Source organism: Bombus flavifrons, chromosome 11, assembly GCF_040668555.2.
Source record: "Bombus flavifrons isolate JBK064 chromosome 11, iyBomFlav1_principal, whole genome shotgun sequence".
NCBI lineage: Eukaryota > Metazoa > Arthropoda > Insecta > Hymenoptera > Apidae > Bombus > Bombus flavifrons.
In genome coordinates, this window is record NC_138452.1 from 8,763,542 (window position 1) to 8,780,659 (window position 17,118).

At 28.0% G+C, this 17,118-nt stretch overlaps 3 protein-coding genes across 7 annotated transcripts; 1 reads left to right on the plus strand and 2 right to left on the minus strand.

The window, feature by feature from the left end:
• Positions 1 to 850: 850 nt before the first annotated feature.
• Positions 851 to 5,049, minus strand: Lkb1 (Lkb1/serine/threonine kinase 11). Of its 2 annotated transcripts, none has more exons than XM_069123572.1 (6): positions 4,558 to 5,049; positions 3,874 to 3,994; positions 3,247 to 3,432; positions 2,963 to 3,099; positions 2,475 to 2,818; positions 851 to 1,467 (listed from the first exon to the last, which is right to left on the minus strand). In XM_069123572.1, exons 1-6 carry the CDS (start codon positions 4,899 to 4,901, stop codon positions 1,307 to 1,309), a joined length of 1,293 nt encoding a protein of 430 aa, XP_068979673.1. In that variant the 5' UTR covers positions 4,902 to 5,049; the 3' UTR covers positions 851 to 1,306. The 2 variants fall into 2 exon arrangements, with proteins under 2 accessions (XP_068979673.1, XP_068979675.1); XM_069123574.1 differs by lacking the exon at positions 851 to 1,467 and adding an exon at positions 1,784 to 1,909.
• A 1,009-nt stretch (positions 5,050 to 6,058) lies between these two features.
• Zip102B (Zinc/iron regulated transporter-related protein 102B) lies at positions 6,059 to 8,298 on the minus strand. 3 transcript variants are annotated; one of them, XM_069123590.1, is made up of 6 exons: positions 8,087 to 8,298; positions 7,892 to 7,990; positions 7,619 to 7,745; positions 7,141 to 7,367; positions 6,907 to 7,041; positions 6,059 to 6,813 (listed from the first exon to the last, which is right to left on the minus strand). In XM_069123590.1, the coding sequence occupies exons 2-6, from the start codon at positions 7,985 to 7,987 to the stop codon at positions 6,562 to 6,564; spliced, it is 837 nt and encodes a 278-aa protein (XP_068979691.1). In that variant the 5' UTR covers positions 7,988 to 7,990; positions 8,087 to 8,298; the 3' UTR covers positions 6,059 to 6,561. The 3 variants fall into 3 exon arrangements, with proteins under 3 accessions (XP_068979691.1, XP_068979692.1, XP_068979690.1); XM_069123591.1 differs by having other exon boundaries at positions 6,060 to 6,813; positions 7,619 to 7,798; positions 7,892 to 8,277; XM_069123589.1 differs by having other exon boundaries at positions 6,061 to 6,813; positions 7,892 to 8,294.
• Positions 8,299 to 8,812: 514 nt separating this feature from the next.
• Positions 8,813 to 17,099, plus strand: LOC138185007 (serine/threonine-protein kinase SIK3). 2 transcript variants are annotated; one of them, XM_069123587.1, is made up of 13 exons: positions 8,813 to 9,018; positions 9,765 to 10,061; positions 10,180 to 10,350; positions 10,428 to 10,551; positions 10,643 to 10,763; positions 10,843 to 11,080; positions 11,157 to 11,481; positions 11,553 to 11,686; positions 11,773 to 11,932; positions 12,456 to 12,587; positions 12,765 to 12,986; positions 13,075 to 13,271; positions 13,415 to 17,099. In XM_069123587.1, the coding sequence occupies exons 1-13, from the start codon at positions 8,866 to 8,868 to the stop codon at positions 13,916 to 13,918; spliced, it is 2,778 nt and encodes a 925-aa protein (XP_068979688.1). In that variant the 5' UTR covers positions 8,813 to 8,865; the 3' UTR covers positions 13,919 to 17,099. The 2 variants fall into 2 exon arrangements, with proteins under 2 accessions (XP_068979688.1, XP_068979689.1); XM_069123588.1 differs by having other exon boundaries at positions 12,768 to 12,986.
• Positions 17,100 to 17,118: the final 19 nt, after the last annotated feature.

The following is a 17,118-nucleotide window of genomic DNA, read 5'->3' on the forward strand; positions in this document are numbered from 1 at the left end:
CAATAAAATTTTTGTTAATATTTCTTTCTTGAAATAAATAATTCTATTGTGGAAGCGTATTAGATACATAATATATCTAAACGTCGAAATCGTCGTATATCTTTTAACTGTTACATTTACAATTCGTACTTGAAATATATGTATGTAATGTGTTTCTGTACAAAGATTTTATACACGCCAAATTTATCACACCCTATTGGCAATACTCGGTGTAATATTTAAAGCATGAATATGGAATATTTAGTACAAAATTTAAAAGTAGACATATAAATCAACAATGTTGTATTTATCCTTAATGATACTCAAGTACGCTTTAATAATATCTATTATAAGTATGTGTGAAACAATCCTCAATATTCTTGTATTATAGAAGAATCGATGTTTTATATTAAGTCATGTTACAAGAATTGCGTTAAGTGTTTATAAGTCATCTCACGATGATAATACTATAATATATATGCAGTCTACAAACACAGATCATATTTTCTAAATAACAATTATATATAAAATATTTTTAACATGTACATATATTGGAGGAAAGTTTCAATGTCGATTTAAAACAATATTTGTGACATATGTTTGATATTAGTCAGCACCAAATATTCTCTTTGTATGCTCGAATAACCTTATCCCCCATTATAACATCGGTCATAAAGTTTTTATATTACAAATAGTTTGTTGATGCATTATATAAATAAGCTTGTTTAATAAACAAAAGTTCCTGCTTTCCACTGAAAAGATAAAAACGAGTACAAACTCTTACAACGTCAAAGTTAGTAAAAAAACTCACACATATTCCTTTCAGAGTAACACGCTTTTTTTAATTTATAAAATGTGAGGGTAATAGAACAATAGCAAAATGATGATTGTGAAAAGGATACTAAAAATAATTTTATAATTTTCTCTGTGTTGCCTTTTAAATCTTTTTATCGCCTAAGTTAATAAAAAAAAAGAAAGAAATTGTACAAAAAAGACGTTTAACAACAGATATCCTTAATAATTGTAACTTCATTATGGCACATGAAAGAAAATCACTTTATTTGGATGTCGAGTCACTAACCTCATAATTAATAGATCATAATGAATTATCTACTATGACTATTTAATATTAATATCACAAATGTTTATATTTTCAATGTTTTTGAATTAGTTCAAATTTCATACTCAATTCGAGCTGTAGCTGGGTCGTTATTCTAGCACGGTTCAGCATTTATTAAATTTTCAGTCATCTCCATTGCAGAGAAACTTTGTATCTGACATAGTCAGGAAAATATATAATAAAAGATAAGCATGGTAATGAGTCAAATCACGATGGCTTACAAGACGGAAATTTCTTAACGTTAATACACGAAATTGGTTTGCGCCATCGCCGTTTACTTTGATGTGAATTTGGTTTGCTGTTGTGACTATTCCAAGTAGTTTTTTGGTCTTCACTAATTTTGTCCATTTCTTGAAGCCGTTTTTCTTCTGGACAAAAAAAAGACAAACTTATTTAGTAGTTGTTTATAAATTTATATTATGAGGGTTAATTTTATTTTTTTTTTTAATGTATATAATAACTATAGTTAATCGTGCAATATACAAAACAAGTCATCATTGCAATAGTTATAATATTACTACACACAGTTTAAAATATGCATGACACATTGCAAAAGCTAATACATAGAACTATTCGAAAACATTGTTGAGTTAAAGATTTTAATTCCATAATTAATTTATATATAACTTTAGATGTTATAAAAGGCATAGGGGCAAAACAGGGTATACACTATATAGAGAGTACCCGTTTTTGTCAGCTCGCAACATCATAGGTAGATATAAGCGTGTCATTGTTACAGAATGGTGCATGTCTTTGATAAGAATACTAGTAGTCGATTTGAAAAAGATTGTTCAGTATTCCGTTTAGAATCTGAAAAGCAAAAGCTGTATTTTATTCAAGTGTTTATGTACTTTTATTATAATTATAATTTGTATAAATATATATTCTCTTTAATGATAATTGTTTTCTAATAATGTATATAAAAAAGATAGACAAGTTTTTGACCAACTTTTAATAACAATTTCCTTTGTCTTCAATTTAAAATAATCTATACAAATTATGCAAGACATCTTAATTTATAAATAAATATGTACAAATACTACGTTAATTCTGTTAAAATACAGTTATAGAACGTTTGTATTAGATTAAAATTATTAATTCAATTATAAAATAATATAATTAACAAATCGTTGCATAAATGCTACTTATGAACTGTAATGTATTATAGGACAAATGTACTAACATCTAATTTGTATATTTCTTATTGGTGTCTTTATACATGCAGGTTTTATCTTACCTTTCTGTTAGTTGTGAGAATACAAATTAATATCAAATATTATTGCAACAAAAATTTAAGCTTTAATACATAAATACAATAACACATAGCACAATGCAAAAAATCTAACTAAAAAGAAAAAAGAATAGAAATACATACCATTTAGCTGATGTTCGGTATAATACGTAGGATTGTCGTCACCTCCGTAATGATACTCCATCAGGTACGGTAGTACGGTCATGCTGTGCCATTTATGTCCTTTAAGAGGAGGTATAGGCACTTCTTCTTGCGTTTTAGGATGCCTACATATAGTCCATGGGTGTTTTTTAACTTGTTGCAAAGTAAATCTTTTATCTGCGTCTTTCTGCAGCATTCCTTGTATAAGAGATTTTAGTGGCTCTTCTACTTCTTCAGGTATAGTATATTCACCTTTTCCTATATTTTCATATAATTTATAAATATTATCGCCTTGAAAAGGATATTGACCTGTAGTTATATTGTACCTATAAAATATTTATAATCTTATTAAAAAGTGTTTGCTAAATCCCCTTATATTATATTTTATGAAAAATAGAATTTGATTTGTAAATATAACTTATTTTAACACAACAAGTAAATAAATATAACTTATAGAAAAGTATACTTACAATGTAACTCCACTGCTCCATATATCTACTTTAAAACCAGAAAATGTTTCACAGCCATTTGCAATTTCAGGAGGCTGAAATGCTGGTGATCCTTGTCCCATTTTACATGTATCATCTTCAGAAAACATATCTAATGCCTAATAAAAATGTAAAAAATTGTACAATCTAATCTTTTAGTTTATGATCTATTCTATTAATACAAACTTTAACTTTATTAATTTGGAACACTTGAATTTAAATATTACATTAGTACAATAAAAAAAAAAAATAAGTTAAATATATACCTCTGCAACTCCAAAATCACTAATCTTCAATGTGCCATCTAATGCTAATAATAAATTCCCCGGTTTTATATCTTTATGTACTATCCCTTTGCTGTAGAGGTATTCTAAACCATCCAGTAACTGACAGAAATAGTCATGTGCTTGCCAAATTGGAAGCTTCTTAAGAGGTGTGCTTCCCAACATATCCTGCAAAAAATCTAATAAATAGAAATCTAATTGTTGTTAATTCCATGCAGGTTTTTATTATACATAAAATAACAGATTTTAAAGTGTAAAAAACTATTGTACTAAATTACAAAAATTATATCATATGGAGTTAATTAGATGAAAATATTAATTTTGTTATATATACTGTCTATTAATACATGTTACATTAAAAAATTAATTTTAAAACTATATCCTTTACTCTTATACTGAATATATAAGATAAATCAGTTTTAAATATTGTTATAATATATAGTAAAAAATTTTTCAAATGTTTACAAAAGCATTACAAATATTTAAAAACGTTGAATTAATTATCACACAGATTGCACTAAAACTTTAAATATGATCAAACATCAATTTATAGAGGCACATGTGTACAACACATTCTAAAATAAACCATGTAAGGCTTTTGAACTTTACCTGTAATCCACATACACAAAATTCCATAACTAGGTACATCTTCTCCTTTTCATCATTATATAAAACATCTACAAGGTTAATTACATTCTTATGTTTTAATATCCTTAATAGTCTTATCTCCCTGTTAATGAATGTGAATAAATAGTATTTAGAATTCTAGAAAGTAATCATATATATGTCTTAAAAGATATATATTACTTTTATGTATCAGCGTAGCCTTCTTTTCTAAGGTATTGCATAAATTATAAATTGTCAGTAAATATTTATGATTTCTAACATTGTGCTTTTTAAATAAACTACATTAAGAATAATAATACACACACAAATTTTAATTTTATTGTATATACTAAAATAATTGTTATAAGTTTTATAATGTTATGTAATGTTACATCAAACTTTTAACGATTCTAATAATGTAAATGTTTACATTATGTGTATTATTCTATTTTGTACATTCATTCTTGTTGGATTAATATGAATATCATAAGAGTAAATATTCCTCTTTCTTTGTGTTTTGTACAAATAATAAAAAATAAGGTTTAATATAACAGAAATCATGTGGTATCATATCTACAAAATTCAACAGATTGACTGCATAGTATTAGCAATTAAAAATTGTTTTAATCGATTTTATTTCATGAATAAATAAGATATAAAGGAAATATTAAAATTTGTTAATCGTACCGTTGAACGTTAAGCTCTCCATTTGGGATTCTACGAAGTTTCTTCCTTTTCAAGATTTTCACGGCTCTTCGACAAAGTGTCTCTGAGTCCAACACTTCTTTCACCTTTCCGTAACTACCTTCACCAAGAACATCACCCATAACATATTTACCGATAAATTTACATTTTTTCTTTTTTTCTTCGTATATAATCTGATCTGAATCCACCCTATGGAAGAACATGTTGATCTCATCCAAATCATAGTTCGGATCATCATTGATCCACGTGACTGGCTCGATATCCCGAAATATTTCATTGTTAATTTCTTCTTCGTCTGGGTCACATATTGTGATCCTATTGTCCATTTTTCACAATGCTAATTGGACTAAAGTTACTGAAAACCACGCAACTTTAACCTAAAACACGACCGGCACCACCATTGTTGTGAATTACAGCTGTGTGTTCCACCACGGCTTGTGATAATAAAGGACACGATCGTCATCCCAGTTTCGGAACAGCATGTACTTACATACTAACTATACTAGCGCTTAAATTCGAAATATTACTCTCGCATCTGAAAATATACAGTGGCTACAAGAAATATTAACACATGTTCTTATTTTCCAATGAAACATTTTTTAATCGAGTTCTACATTTTATTTTCATTGTATTAAATTTTTGTAACCATATGAAAATATGTACTATTAAATGGTACGAAATTTTATATACTTGGATTAAATTAATTAGTGTGTAGGTACTATAATCAGGTACTAAATACTGGAATATATCAATACTTTTTGTAACCTCTGTACAAGTATGTATATTGAATTGTATTATATTTTGTGTTTATACAAATTTTCTTTCTGCTTGTCTACACAGGTATTCTATTCTTTCACTTTAACATATTGACTACCATATGAATTTTATATGTATATTTTGTCTTGGGAGCTGTAATAGATTTAAATACATATGTATTTAATTTTATATATATAATTTTTGCAAAATATTTTTAGTATATCTACGCACTTTTGTCTGACATCTAAGTCATTCATATTGTTAAATATTTCTTAATCCATGAAATTTATCTTATTTTAATCATACCAAAAAATTTAGCAATGTGAGTTATTGATGACACACAATAGCTGTCAACGTATCAAAGCGAAAGTACTGAAAGATACAAAAAAATTTTAATTTAATGTTAGCAACTTAGACTAGTAAAAAAAAACGTATTACATAAAGATATATATATATATCTGTATGTCAGATGTTATATTTATTTAAATATTCTTGTAGTATTCTTATAAATAAATGGATTGATATAATAACAATTTTTTAAAATTATTTCAATCTATCCTTATAAAATAACGTATATTTTGATAAGAATCAGATAATTTACGGTCCCAAAATCTCATGTGTATAAAGAACTTCCTACTATGATTTCTTAAAATATTTTATATAAAAATTAAAAATATAGATTTTAATAGATGAAATAAATTAATTGTAGTATATTATTAATCAGGTACTGCTATGTTACAATATGAAATATATTTCTTAAAACATATCTTTTATAGTATAAACAATAGAATAAAACTTTAAAAGTATAATACAAAAAAGTTTTATAGTATAATCAATATGGAGCAATAAAAAAGTCCTTTAATTTATTTTTTATATTCAAAGTTCCATTTACTAATAAATAACATTTATGAAGTTTCATTGGAAAATGAAAACTTGATAGAAATGTTTTTTGCGTTATTTTATATAACTCTGTGTCTTACTCTTTTATCTTTAAATTTATACAAATATATAATAATATGATATGCCCTTTCTACAATTATGTACAGTACATAAAAGTATATCTCTTGATTATTATTGAAACAGGTGTCTGAATTGACGAACTTTCCAGTTGTCACTTCATGATTTTATATAAAAATCATGGAATATATTAAAATATTATACCTTTTAATGAGAGGGACATTTTATATTACACATAGTGAAAAAAAGATGTATTTTTTGTATGATATTTTGTCAATGATGATGACCAGTCGTAATTAATGCAGGTAAAAGGGAGCCCAATACTAAAACTAATATTTCTTTAACTTTTAGTCCAGAAGAAGACACTGCAACATTTTCGGCAGTTGGTAGATGTGTATAGTTGCCACTATTTCTTGTCATTAGTTCTGGTAAAACATGTACTGTTGCAACATATAGAAATGTACCTGCACTAAATAACATTGCTACTCCAGTTGCATTAACATTACTAAGTGTTTCTTTCCCTTCCTAAAAATATATATAAGTATATCAATTTTACATTAATGTTCTGAGAATATATATTAAGGATTCATTTCATTATTTAATCTTGAAACAATTTACCTTCCCTATACCAAAATATGTTACAAGAGCAAGACAAGGTGCAGCTAAAGAAAATACTAAAAGATGTCTACCAATTTTTTTTCTATCTACTCCCTCATGTAGTAAAAATGATACCAGACCAAATGCAGCAGGTGCCTGTAAAAAATACGTGAGTTATTTATTTAACACTTACTACATATATTTTTAACATTCTTCTTCTTAGATACGGAAAACTACTTAATTTATTTTGTTTACCTTATGTAACATTATTGCTAAAAAAACAATTAATTCTACATCAGCCTGTGATGTAGTTGCAGCAGCTCCTAATGCTACTCCATCAGCTGCTGCATGAACTACAAGACCTAAAGTGGCAGTGACACTCCTTTCTCTTACTCCACTTCTTCTAGCTGAACATTGATCAATCAGTAGCATAAATACAAAACCAAGTATTAAACTAATACCTATTAAGGAGTGAGGATCACCTAAAAAATGGAGGTCAAAAATATTAAGTTTTACTGAAATAATATCAAATTAAATCTAAAGGGATTTCAAGTATTTTAATTGGCTGTACATATAGTTTTTTATATAAAACTAAAATACAAAATATGAAAAATATTTCTGTTCATTACAAATATAAATATTAATATCTTATATTGTAAAAAAGATACAAAATATGTATGTTTATCATATATAAAAAACTATTTCATTATAAATGTTATAGTGAAATACTAACTGTGAACTCCTTGATCACTATTGCTTCCATCAGTAAACAATGCTCTTATACCTTCAGGTATAATCACAGCTAGCGCAGTGCCTACAAGAAGTCCAGCACCAAGTATCGAAACCAGTTGTAATTTATCCTAGAAAGATTAAAGGTTCATGATGTTCATGATCATGGGGTTCTTTGTAGAATCTGTAATCAGTAGTTTAAGTATATGACAATCACAGAAAATGATAGATAAAAAAATTGTTCTTTTCATCTATCGTCAAATGAAAAGGACATTACCTCAGATAAATTCATGACTAATGGCAAGGATCCAGCTATACAGGAACCGACTAACATTACCAGTGAAAGCATCCATAGTATTGTACTTTCTTCCATTTTCTAAGATGTATTTTTTGAATAAATGAAAGATATTTACTTCATCGAATTAATACTTTCCCATTGCCATTTAATATTAAGTTATCAGTTCTATTGTACCTGCTAAAACAATTCAATTCTTTTTCTATAACATTCTAACTAAAATACCATTTCTGACAGCGTTTAACAATCTGTTTTCGTCTACGTAGCAGTTTCGCGGTGAATACTGTGATTATAGCAACGACATAGAAGTGGAGAAGTTAGATGAAAATAGAATATGTCATAATGAAAAGTTTTCATCGAAGATTCATTTCGCTGAAAATATTAATATTTAATATATTTCTGTCATATTTGAGAAACTACTTAAAAGTAAAATAAATGCTTAATGAAAAATCTATTAGTTTATTTAAGAAACAAGCGACATTTTTTATGTTTCATATATGTAAAGATGTTTTACATGTATGTATACAAACTAAGGATGATACATTCAATGCTCTGTGAACTTAAAAAAAAAGGATCAACGAACTCAAATCTATATATTTCTATTTATTAATTTTCATGAATAATATTTACTTGCATAGATGGCGTATAAGGATTTATCTCATAACTACGTAAAAAAAGTAAATAAACAATGCATATAATCAATAACTATGGATAATTAATGAACCCTTCTTACAGATTTCATTTATTCTATCATATAAAATCATTTTTATACGAAACATCGTTTTAGGATTTTTTTTCGCAATTGATAATAATACTTGATTTCTTTTGATTTTTTAATTTGAATTATTTTACTAGATGGCAGAAGTGTCGATTAGCCGTAGCACCTCTAGCGGAAATATTAATGTACTAAACAGTAAATGATTGGTAACGAGTTGAGCGAGACAAGTGATTAAAAAATGGCATCCGCGACGACGTCGCACAATGAAGTTTCGCAAGAATTTTCTGTCAACAAACTTATTCGTGTCGGTTATTACGAATTGGAAAAGACTATTGGCAAGGGAAATTTTGCCGTTGTTAAAATGGCCACCCACGTTGTGACTAAATCGAAGGTAAGTCCATTGTTAACGCATTTTTCTTACAAACACGAACACCCGTCATTTTGTCGTTATATCTTTGGATAACGGCATGGACATATAAATTATATCGTATTTTACGCATCATAAAAGCTTTCTATGTAATAACAATGTGTCAAAACACGAAGAGAGCTAATAACTTGAAAGAATGATTCGCGAACCTATGTTACCAACAGATACTATTACATCGATTGAAATATGTTCGTTGGATGTTTTTTCAAATCATTATTAATGATAATAGATTGGATATCATTGAAAAGTAGAAATAAAAATACCGTCAATTAATGTTCATATAGAAATTTATTGATTCGATATGTATTGATTCTATATGATCCTATGCATGTAGTATTTTTTTTTAATTTGCATTCATTCGTCTTGTTTTTCCTCTTTGTATGTTTTCCTGTTTTCATGTAGTAATTAAATCAAATATATTATATTACTACAATTTTATATATTAATTCTCTGGTACTGTAATGCAATTAATTTTTATAATGAAATACGAATTATATAAAAAATACATTTTTTTTTAATGATCTTTTATGTGCTTTGAAAAATTTGTAAACATTTTGTGTTAATAGATGATATATATTACTAATGATTATGTTGTGCTTTAAGTTTTTTAAAATAACAAAATATTAAATTAAACTGAACACAGTAGACGTTACTTGTTTGTGATATTTCTTAACAGTCATAAATTCGTAATATGTATATTTCTGTTATAGGTTGCTATCAAAATAATAGATAAAACAAAATTAAATGAAGAAAATCTAGCAAAAATTTTTCGTGAAGTACATATAATGAAACGATTAAGGCATCCACATATTATAAGATTGTACCAAGTAATGGAAACAGAAAAGATGATATATTTAGTTACTGAATATGCTCCAGGAGGAGAAATATTTGATCACCTTGTACGGAATGGAAGAATGCCAGAACCAGAAGCAAGAAGAATTTTTCGTCAAATTGTTCTTGCTGTTCGTTACCTTCATCAACAGAGAGTTGTTCATCGAGATCTTAAGGTTTAAATGCAAAAAAATGTATTTTTAAAATATTTCAAAAATTTATGAAAAATTCAAAAAAATGAAAAAATTGTTGGTATTTGTATATAAAATGACTATGTATATATTATTATTTTAGGCTGAGAATTTACTACTTGATGCAGACAATAATATAAAACTTGCAGACTTTGGATTTAGTAACGAATATACTCCAGGTGTTCCACTTAGCACCTGGTGTGGGTCCCCACCATATGCTGCTCCAGAAATTTTTGAAGGAAAGCACTATGATGGTCCAAGGGCTGATGTATGGGTATGTCATATTATTATTACAATGTATTAAAATAACAAAAAATTCTTATCATGTAAATATTTCATCTGTAATTATAGAGCCTAGGTGTTGTTTTGTATGTGTTGGTTTGTGGTGCATTACCATTTGATGGACCCACAATGCAGCTACTACGTTCTGTAGTAATCTCAGGGAAATTCAGAATACCATTTTTTATGTCTGCAGGTAAATGTACAAATTTATATAATTTTAACATATTGTACTCCATTATGTGTTTTAAATATATACATTTAACTAATATATCAATTTTTTGTAGAATGTGAGAAACTGATTAGACATATGTTGGTAGTAGAACCAGAACGACGTTTAAGTATTTCACAAATTTTAGCACACTCTTGGATGGGTGGAGATGGTACAACAGAACCTGAACCAGGAGGGTAATATATAAATATTAATAAAATACGTACAATAAATATATGAAAAAGGTATTTTATTTATTTTAATGTATGTTCTCAGGTGTAATCCTGAAAATGTGCCACCACAATTAAATCAGGTAGTGATAGAAAATATGTTAAGATTACCAGGGCTTAGTCCAGAAACATTGTTAAAAGCAGTTCAAGGAAATGCTTTTGATCATGTGTCAGCAATATATAATCTTCTTGTTGACCGATTAGAACCAACAATGCCTAGTTTACCTAGTATTCAAAGTATACCAGGAGATTATGCTCCTGATGGAGCACATCAGTTAGAAAAGGTAAATATTGCATTTTATCCTGTTATCTAGCAGCATGTATTTCAAAATCATATTCTTCTTCTTTGCTGTTCAAAAGTTTGGTGATACAGAAGCAGAAACAGAAGAAAGAAGTGGATTGCAACTTACACCTGGCACACCTTATCACACAACAAGAAGACACACAGTTGGACCTGGTGATACAGCTCATCAGCCACCAACATCATATCCCTATAACTATAACCATACTACAGGCGATCCTGCATTACGACTCCTTCCTATACTACAGTATAATAATACTGATCCTCAAGTGTTACCTCATACAAATCTACCCTTAAACCTTCCTTTAGTACAACATCAACCTCCTCAAAACTTCCAAATCAAAGATCAACATTTATTAAAGCCTCCTCCTGTGATGGGAGCAAGTAAGTAATATATACTACAGTTTATTTTAATAAATCATTTCACTTTTTAATAAACATTTTATTAATTATAGCGGGGAGTTTTGGAAGAAGAGCTTCGGATGGTGGAGCTAATCTTCATGTCTTCTATCAACAACATGGCAGCAATTCTGGTGGTACTGAAGATGGAGGATGGAGTCAACCGGGTAGCAGAGAACACTTACAACCTGTAAGAAAAATAAATACCATGACGCTATGAAATATTTATTAAAAAATTAGTTTGCGGCACGACTAATTTGTTCATGTTGTATATAGATACAAAGTGGAAGTCCAACTTTGGTACCATGTGCTCAGTCATTAAATGTTGGAGTTAATAGTGGAAATGGTGATGCAAATGGTAATAATAGTGGAAGTGGAAGTGGCGGTAGCGATAGAAGAAGACGAAGTGGTGTTACTGCCGTTATGCAAAGACCAGGTACTGTGGATTATCCTTTTCAGGTATTTGTGTGCACATCATCAATGCACTTTATTACAACATGTTTTATATCACTTCGACAAAAGTTGATTATTATGATTTGCTGTATCAATTAGTTTAAAAGCTTGCTATATTTCTTCATTTCTAAGTTGTAAGTATTATCATGCCTTGTTTATATCTTTGCTTTTGCAATATTTGCATATTGGTATGTATTTTTGTTTCTTTATTTTGATAATAGTATATTGCATGATAAATGTCCTTATGTGACAAAATTTTGTATTGTTACTATAAATATTATAATCATTGTGTATTATTTATTACTACTAGTATAATGTTACATACTATATGTAAATATATTTAAATAATAATTTTATTTTAAATTCGTATATAATTTTATTTAAATAATATACATGTGCACTTTATCTGCCATGTACTTCATTATATTTGATTTTATTTTTGATTTTGCATGGTTTTTTGTGTCTACTGCACTACCATGCCTCGTTGGTTGGTAATATGCATGTAGTTATAAATCCGGAAATGGTAATGGAGGTGGAAGCTAGGATGAATAGAGCTTACCTCCCATCACGGCTGTTACCAACACATCTTAGAGGATCTACACATCCTAAGAAGAATCCATTGTATCATACTAGCACTGGTAATTTTTGTGTGGTTTTTTGCGTTTTGTATAAATAGAAAAACGAATTACCATAAGTATTGTATATTCATTGTTAACACATTTACATGCTTATTTATATTATATCATATATACAAGTGTGTGATTTGTATAATTATAATAATGAAATAATACATTATTTTGTTTTGCTGTTTATAGTAGGCAACAGAGATTCATATAAGGAACCAAGTACTCATGTTTCTACAGAAAGATATTCTCCTGTTCGAAGAGCATCTGAAGGTTCTGGTCCCCCTGGACCTGGGATTCAGGCACTTCAGCAAGAATATCAACAGTTGCAAAGGTTAGCATCACCATCACATAGTCCTGCAAGTATTCCTGGATCTCCTGTACATGAAAGAGGGGTAGCAGCAATCACACAAGGTATTTTTAATCTTGTTGTTTGTTGTATGATATATAAAGTTTTAATAGAAAATTTTTAAAACTATAATATAATTCATTTTATTGTTAGGTTTAAGTGGATTAACTACAGCAGCAGTACAGGGCAGCATAGTTCATGGTACTCCAACGCAACCACCTGCAACACCATTAGATTTGAGTCCATTAAGACACCATAGATCACCAGCTACCACACCAGTTAGTTATTCGCCTAGTAACAGTCCAGCTTTGGATATGATTCAAGAAGAACACCCTGTAGAAATACCAAGGGTAAATAAATAACTTTCTTATTGTTAAACTTATTTAACAAATTGTTGCTTAATTATAATTTTCTATATTGAAATATATATATATTATATATATTATATAATATTCTATTAAAATAACTATCATATTGTAATTATTTGTTCTAGGTACCACCTCAAATATCTGTAACAGATCTTGGGGGACAAGTAACACTAATTAGTTGTTCACCTTCACCATCTCCATCGCCTGATTCGCTCGAAGATACGTTACCTCATTACAGTCCTCTTCCCAGCTTCATCATCTCTGAACCATGTGACCCATTGAGACCTAGTATTACACGCGGTATCGGTAGGCCACTAAATACGTCAATACCTACAGAAGTTGAAGTTACATTATCTGATGAATCGAGTAGGTTGAATTCAGAAGCTATATTAGGTCGTGTAAAACAAATTATAGATGCAAGAGCCCCTCCAAAAGGATTTGTCTTCTCTAGAGAAGAAGTGAAAGGTGGCGGGCTTAGTTTAGAATACCCAGGTGGTGTTCAAATTGAACTTAGAGTATGTGAATCAGAAGAGAAGGAAGTAAAAGGCATTAAGATGCGAAGAATTAGTGGGGACCAATTACAGTACAGTCAACTTTGTCAGCAGCTGATCTCGTGTATTACTGTTTGACGACAGCCAGCTTATAATATAATGTTTTTCTTATATATTACGTTACATTCCTGGTGCCACACACACCACTCATTACAGTATTGCACATGCATGCTGCATACGTACGAGCGGTACTTTAAGCATACCATTCTTTATATTGATACATTCATATATGTAACATTCAGTGTGCTTCGTTTTTCAGGATTCTTTCTCCTTTTTTGTTTTGATTTATAAATCTGGAGAAGAGGAAATTTTTTAACTTGTGCATAATATGAAGTCAGAACAAAAACATTACAATAATTTTTGGAAGTCTTATTATTAAGACTTTAAAAGATATACAAACATATATGCTTTTACGCAAGCAAGACGATGTTTTGCTACTTCTAAACAACCTAAGTATTAACAACCTGGACGTTTTTCATAAACTTTAATCGTTAATGTACATCACACATCATTCCTTTTTGTAGAATATTTGTCTTCATGTTAGAAGTTTATAGCTAGTAAATTCATATTTTACTGTTCAAATCATCATCAGGTGCCCTTTTTAGCTTAGGTAAAAAGAAAAGCGTCTTTTGTACCGAATTAGATGGCAAAATATAAGCATTTTCATGGTATATATGTCTTTCTAATATGATAGAGATGTTTTATATGGAATTTACTATACTTAATCGATTGCCATTGCAGACAGTTTTAATTTCATAATCTATATTCCATGTTTGTAAATATTCGTTTTACAAATACTGCAATCGTTTTCTTTTATGTTATTGAAACTAGAAGAATTGCCTTCTTTTTTCTGGTACAAATATTACTCCGTTGGATAATTTAATTTTAATAGCTAGAGACATATACATAATCTTTTGTATAGTGCAAATACACTATTGTGGTTTGTAGTTCATAAACTACACAGACTGAGTTACGATTGTATATCTTTCTTTTTTAAAATCGGATATTAACATTTGTTGCAATTTTTAATGATATAATCACAGATTATAAATGTTTGAAAAACAATGAAATATCAGAATAGAATACTTTCCAGTGGTTGCACTTATGGAGCATTTAATTATTGCCATTTAAAAAGAAAAGTATGCAACCTAGCTCTCCTTGTGTAACCAAAGAGTTGAGTTGCTTTTATAGTATCAAATATTGAAGGTACATCTTTTACCCACATTTTAAAAACAAAAGGGAAATATGAACTATAATAACTTCTAGGTAATATTAAATGAAGTTGTAACTAGGCTAGCCCTTTTTTTATCATTATGTTGCAATGATTAGATAAAAGACATTATATTAGTGTCATATAAGAGAAGTAGAAAATTTAATTCATTTAATATAAACAAAATATTTTTCTAAATTCACTTATTCGTGAACTAAACAAAAGATAATGTGCAGAGAAATGTTTTCTGTGTATAGAACAAAGTACAATGTTTTTCATAGGATACAACTTGTACATCTTAATTTTTTTCATTATATTATTAGATGTGTGTTTATTTTCTTTCTGACAAAAATACTTTGACTTAATGTATTTATTTTTTAAATTTATTTATTAGGTTCAATGATAATGTTTAACTCTAGAATGTTTTAAATTCATTACGATTACTTTGTAATAAATACAACACATGTAATTTGACGAATAATTTATATAATATATACAAGTTGTATTCTGTAAGTGAAATCGCAAAACGTTGTATTTCCCGTACTAGTACATCTTTTATTTGAAAATTCCACTTTAAATCATAAATCAATTTATGTTTATTAAAAGTAATAATGCTTTTATGTTTCTGTAAATAATGAAATTTGATGTAAATATATGATATATACTATTTAGAGATCTCTAAAGTATACATTATGTAGGCTATTCTATTTGAGATAACTGTTTTTAATATTTTAATGCATTGAAATATTTGTTAATGCATAATTATTCTTGCAGTATATTTTATTATAAAATCTCTTGTAAAAATGTATATATTAATTTTAGATTCAATTAATATTATGTTGAAAGAATAATCGTGGAATCATTTTCATATTAGTTTAAATCAAATCGTAAAGGAGTTTACATATATTCAAATTATATGAATAAATTATTTCATTAGAGTTAGTCAAATCAGAATAGCCTACCAATATTATGTAATGCCCAATTTCCATCGAATAATTAGTAGTTTATTAAGTTTTATCATTTTTAAGTTTTGTTTCTAGATATTCAAATCAAAGTGGAAATCTTGTACATTTGCACTTATATTAGAATTAGATTTATAATGAATATATATCATTAAATGTTATGATATAACTTGATAATTCTTTGAAGATTATTCAAGTTGCAATTTTTTAGTAATATAGATGGTATATTTCATTATAAATCATTTCCGAATAAATCTTCTGAATAATTCTTAATATATTAAGTATTAGATATCTAAAAATATCTACTACACTATATAAATTAAGTATATTGCTAGTACATGAGATAAGCGAGATTACACTCTTAGCATCTATTTGCAAAGATATCTTAAAGCAGTGATTCATTTGTACAAAAATGTTGTTTACCAAATAATGTTTCAATTTTCTTTCTATATTTTATATAGGGCAGTAATATTATTTGGGTCTTCCTTACAAATTTTGATTTTCTTATGATAATATTGGAATGCATGCTTTTATCCTTGTACATTATGATGTGTTGTGTATATTTTGTAAATTCTGAAATCCGGAATACCAAAATCTAATAATTGAAAACTATATAAATTATATTATTTTAGACATTTTCTGCTATCAGTTTAAATGTACATAATTGTTATGAGAATGTTAAAAAAATACCAAAAAATTTAATAATTAAATATTTTTTATTTTAGCTGAATTTTTAAATGTCATGATTGAGAATGCAATAGTGCATAAACAAACAAATTCTATATTGATGGAAAGTGGGCAAAAATATTACAATTACGCACAACAGTGAAAGTGTAGATCAACATAATCCAATTTACTGTACATAACACATATACATAATTATTCATTTAGGATACATACTACGTGTATGTATGCAGAAGCAAACTATGTACATTGTAAACATTTGCTATATGGATAGGATACAGATAGTATTTTCTGCTGTCAATTCTTCAACTAAGACTGTGATTTTTAAATATACTAATGGCTAGGTAGATACAATACATATTGATTAAATATGATAAAATAAAAATAAAAGAGATATTCAAGACATGTGCATTTTTAATGTT

Bases quoted from the DNA above. Each gene is read 5' to 3' on its own strand.
- LOC138185007 (XM_069123587.1), top strand. From the start codon at position 8,866: ATGGCATCCGCGACGACGTCGCACAATGAAGTTTCGCAAGAATTTTCT. The intron at 11,081-11,156 runs GTAAATATTGCA...GCTGTTCAAAAG, and splicing joins GAGCACATCAGTTAGAAAAG to TTTGGTGATACAGAAGCAGA. The intron at 11,933-12,455 runs GTACTGTGGATT...ATATGCATGTAG, and splicing joins TGCCGTTATGCAAAGACCAG to TTATAAATCCGGAAATGGTA.
- Lkb1 (XM_069123572.1), bottom strand. From the start codon at position 4,901: ATGGACAATAGGATCACAATATGTGACCCAGACGAAGAAGAAATTAAC. The intron at 3,995-4,557 runs GTACGATTAACA...ATTCATTAACAG, and splicing joins GGAGAGCTTAACGTTCAACG to GGAGATAAGACTATTAAGGA. The intron at 3,100-3,246 runs GTATATATTTAA...CATTTTTATTAG, and splicing joins GTGATTTTGGAGTTGCAGAG to GCATTAGATATGTTTTCTGA.
- Zip102B (XM_069123590.1), bottom strand. From the start codon at position 7,987: ATGGAAGAAAGTACAATACTATGGATGCTTTCACTGGTAATGTTAGTC. The intron at 7,746-7,891 runs GTAATGTCCTTT...TAATCTTTCTAG, and splicing joins TAGTCATGAATTTATCTGAG to GATAAATTACAACTGGTTTC. The intron at 7,368-7,618 runs GTTAGTATTTCA...TCCATTTTTTAG, and splicing joins TAGTGATCAAGGAGTTCACA to GTGATCCTCACTCCTTAATA.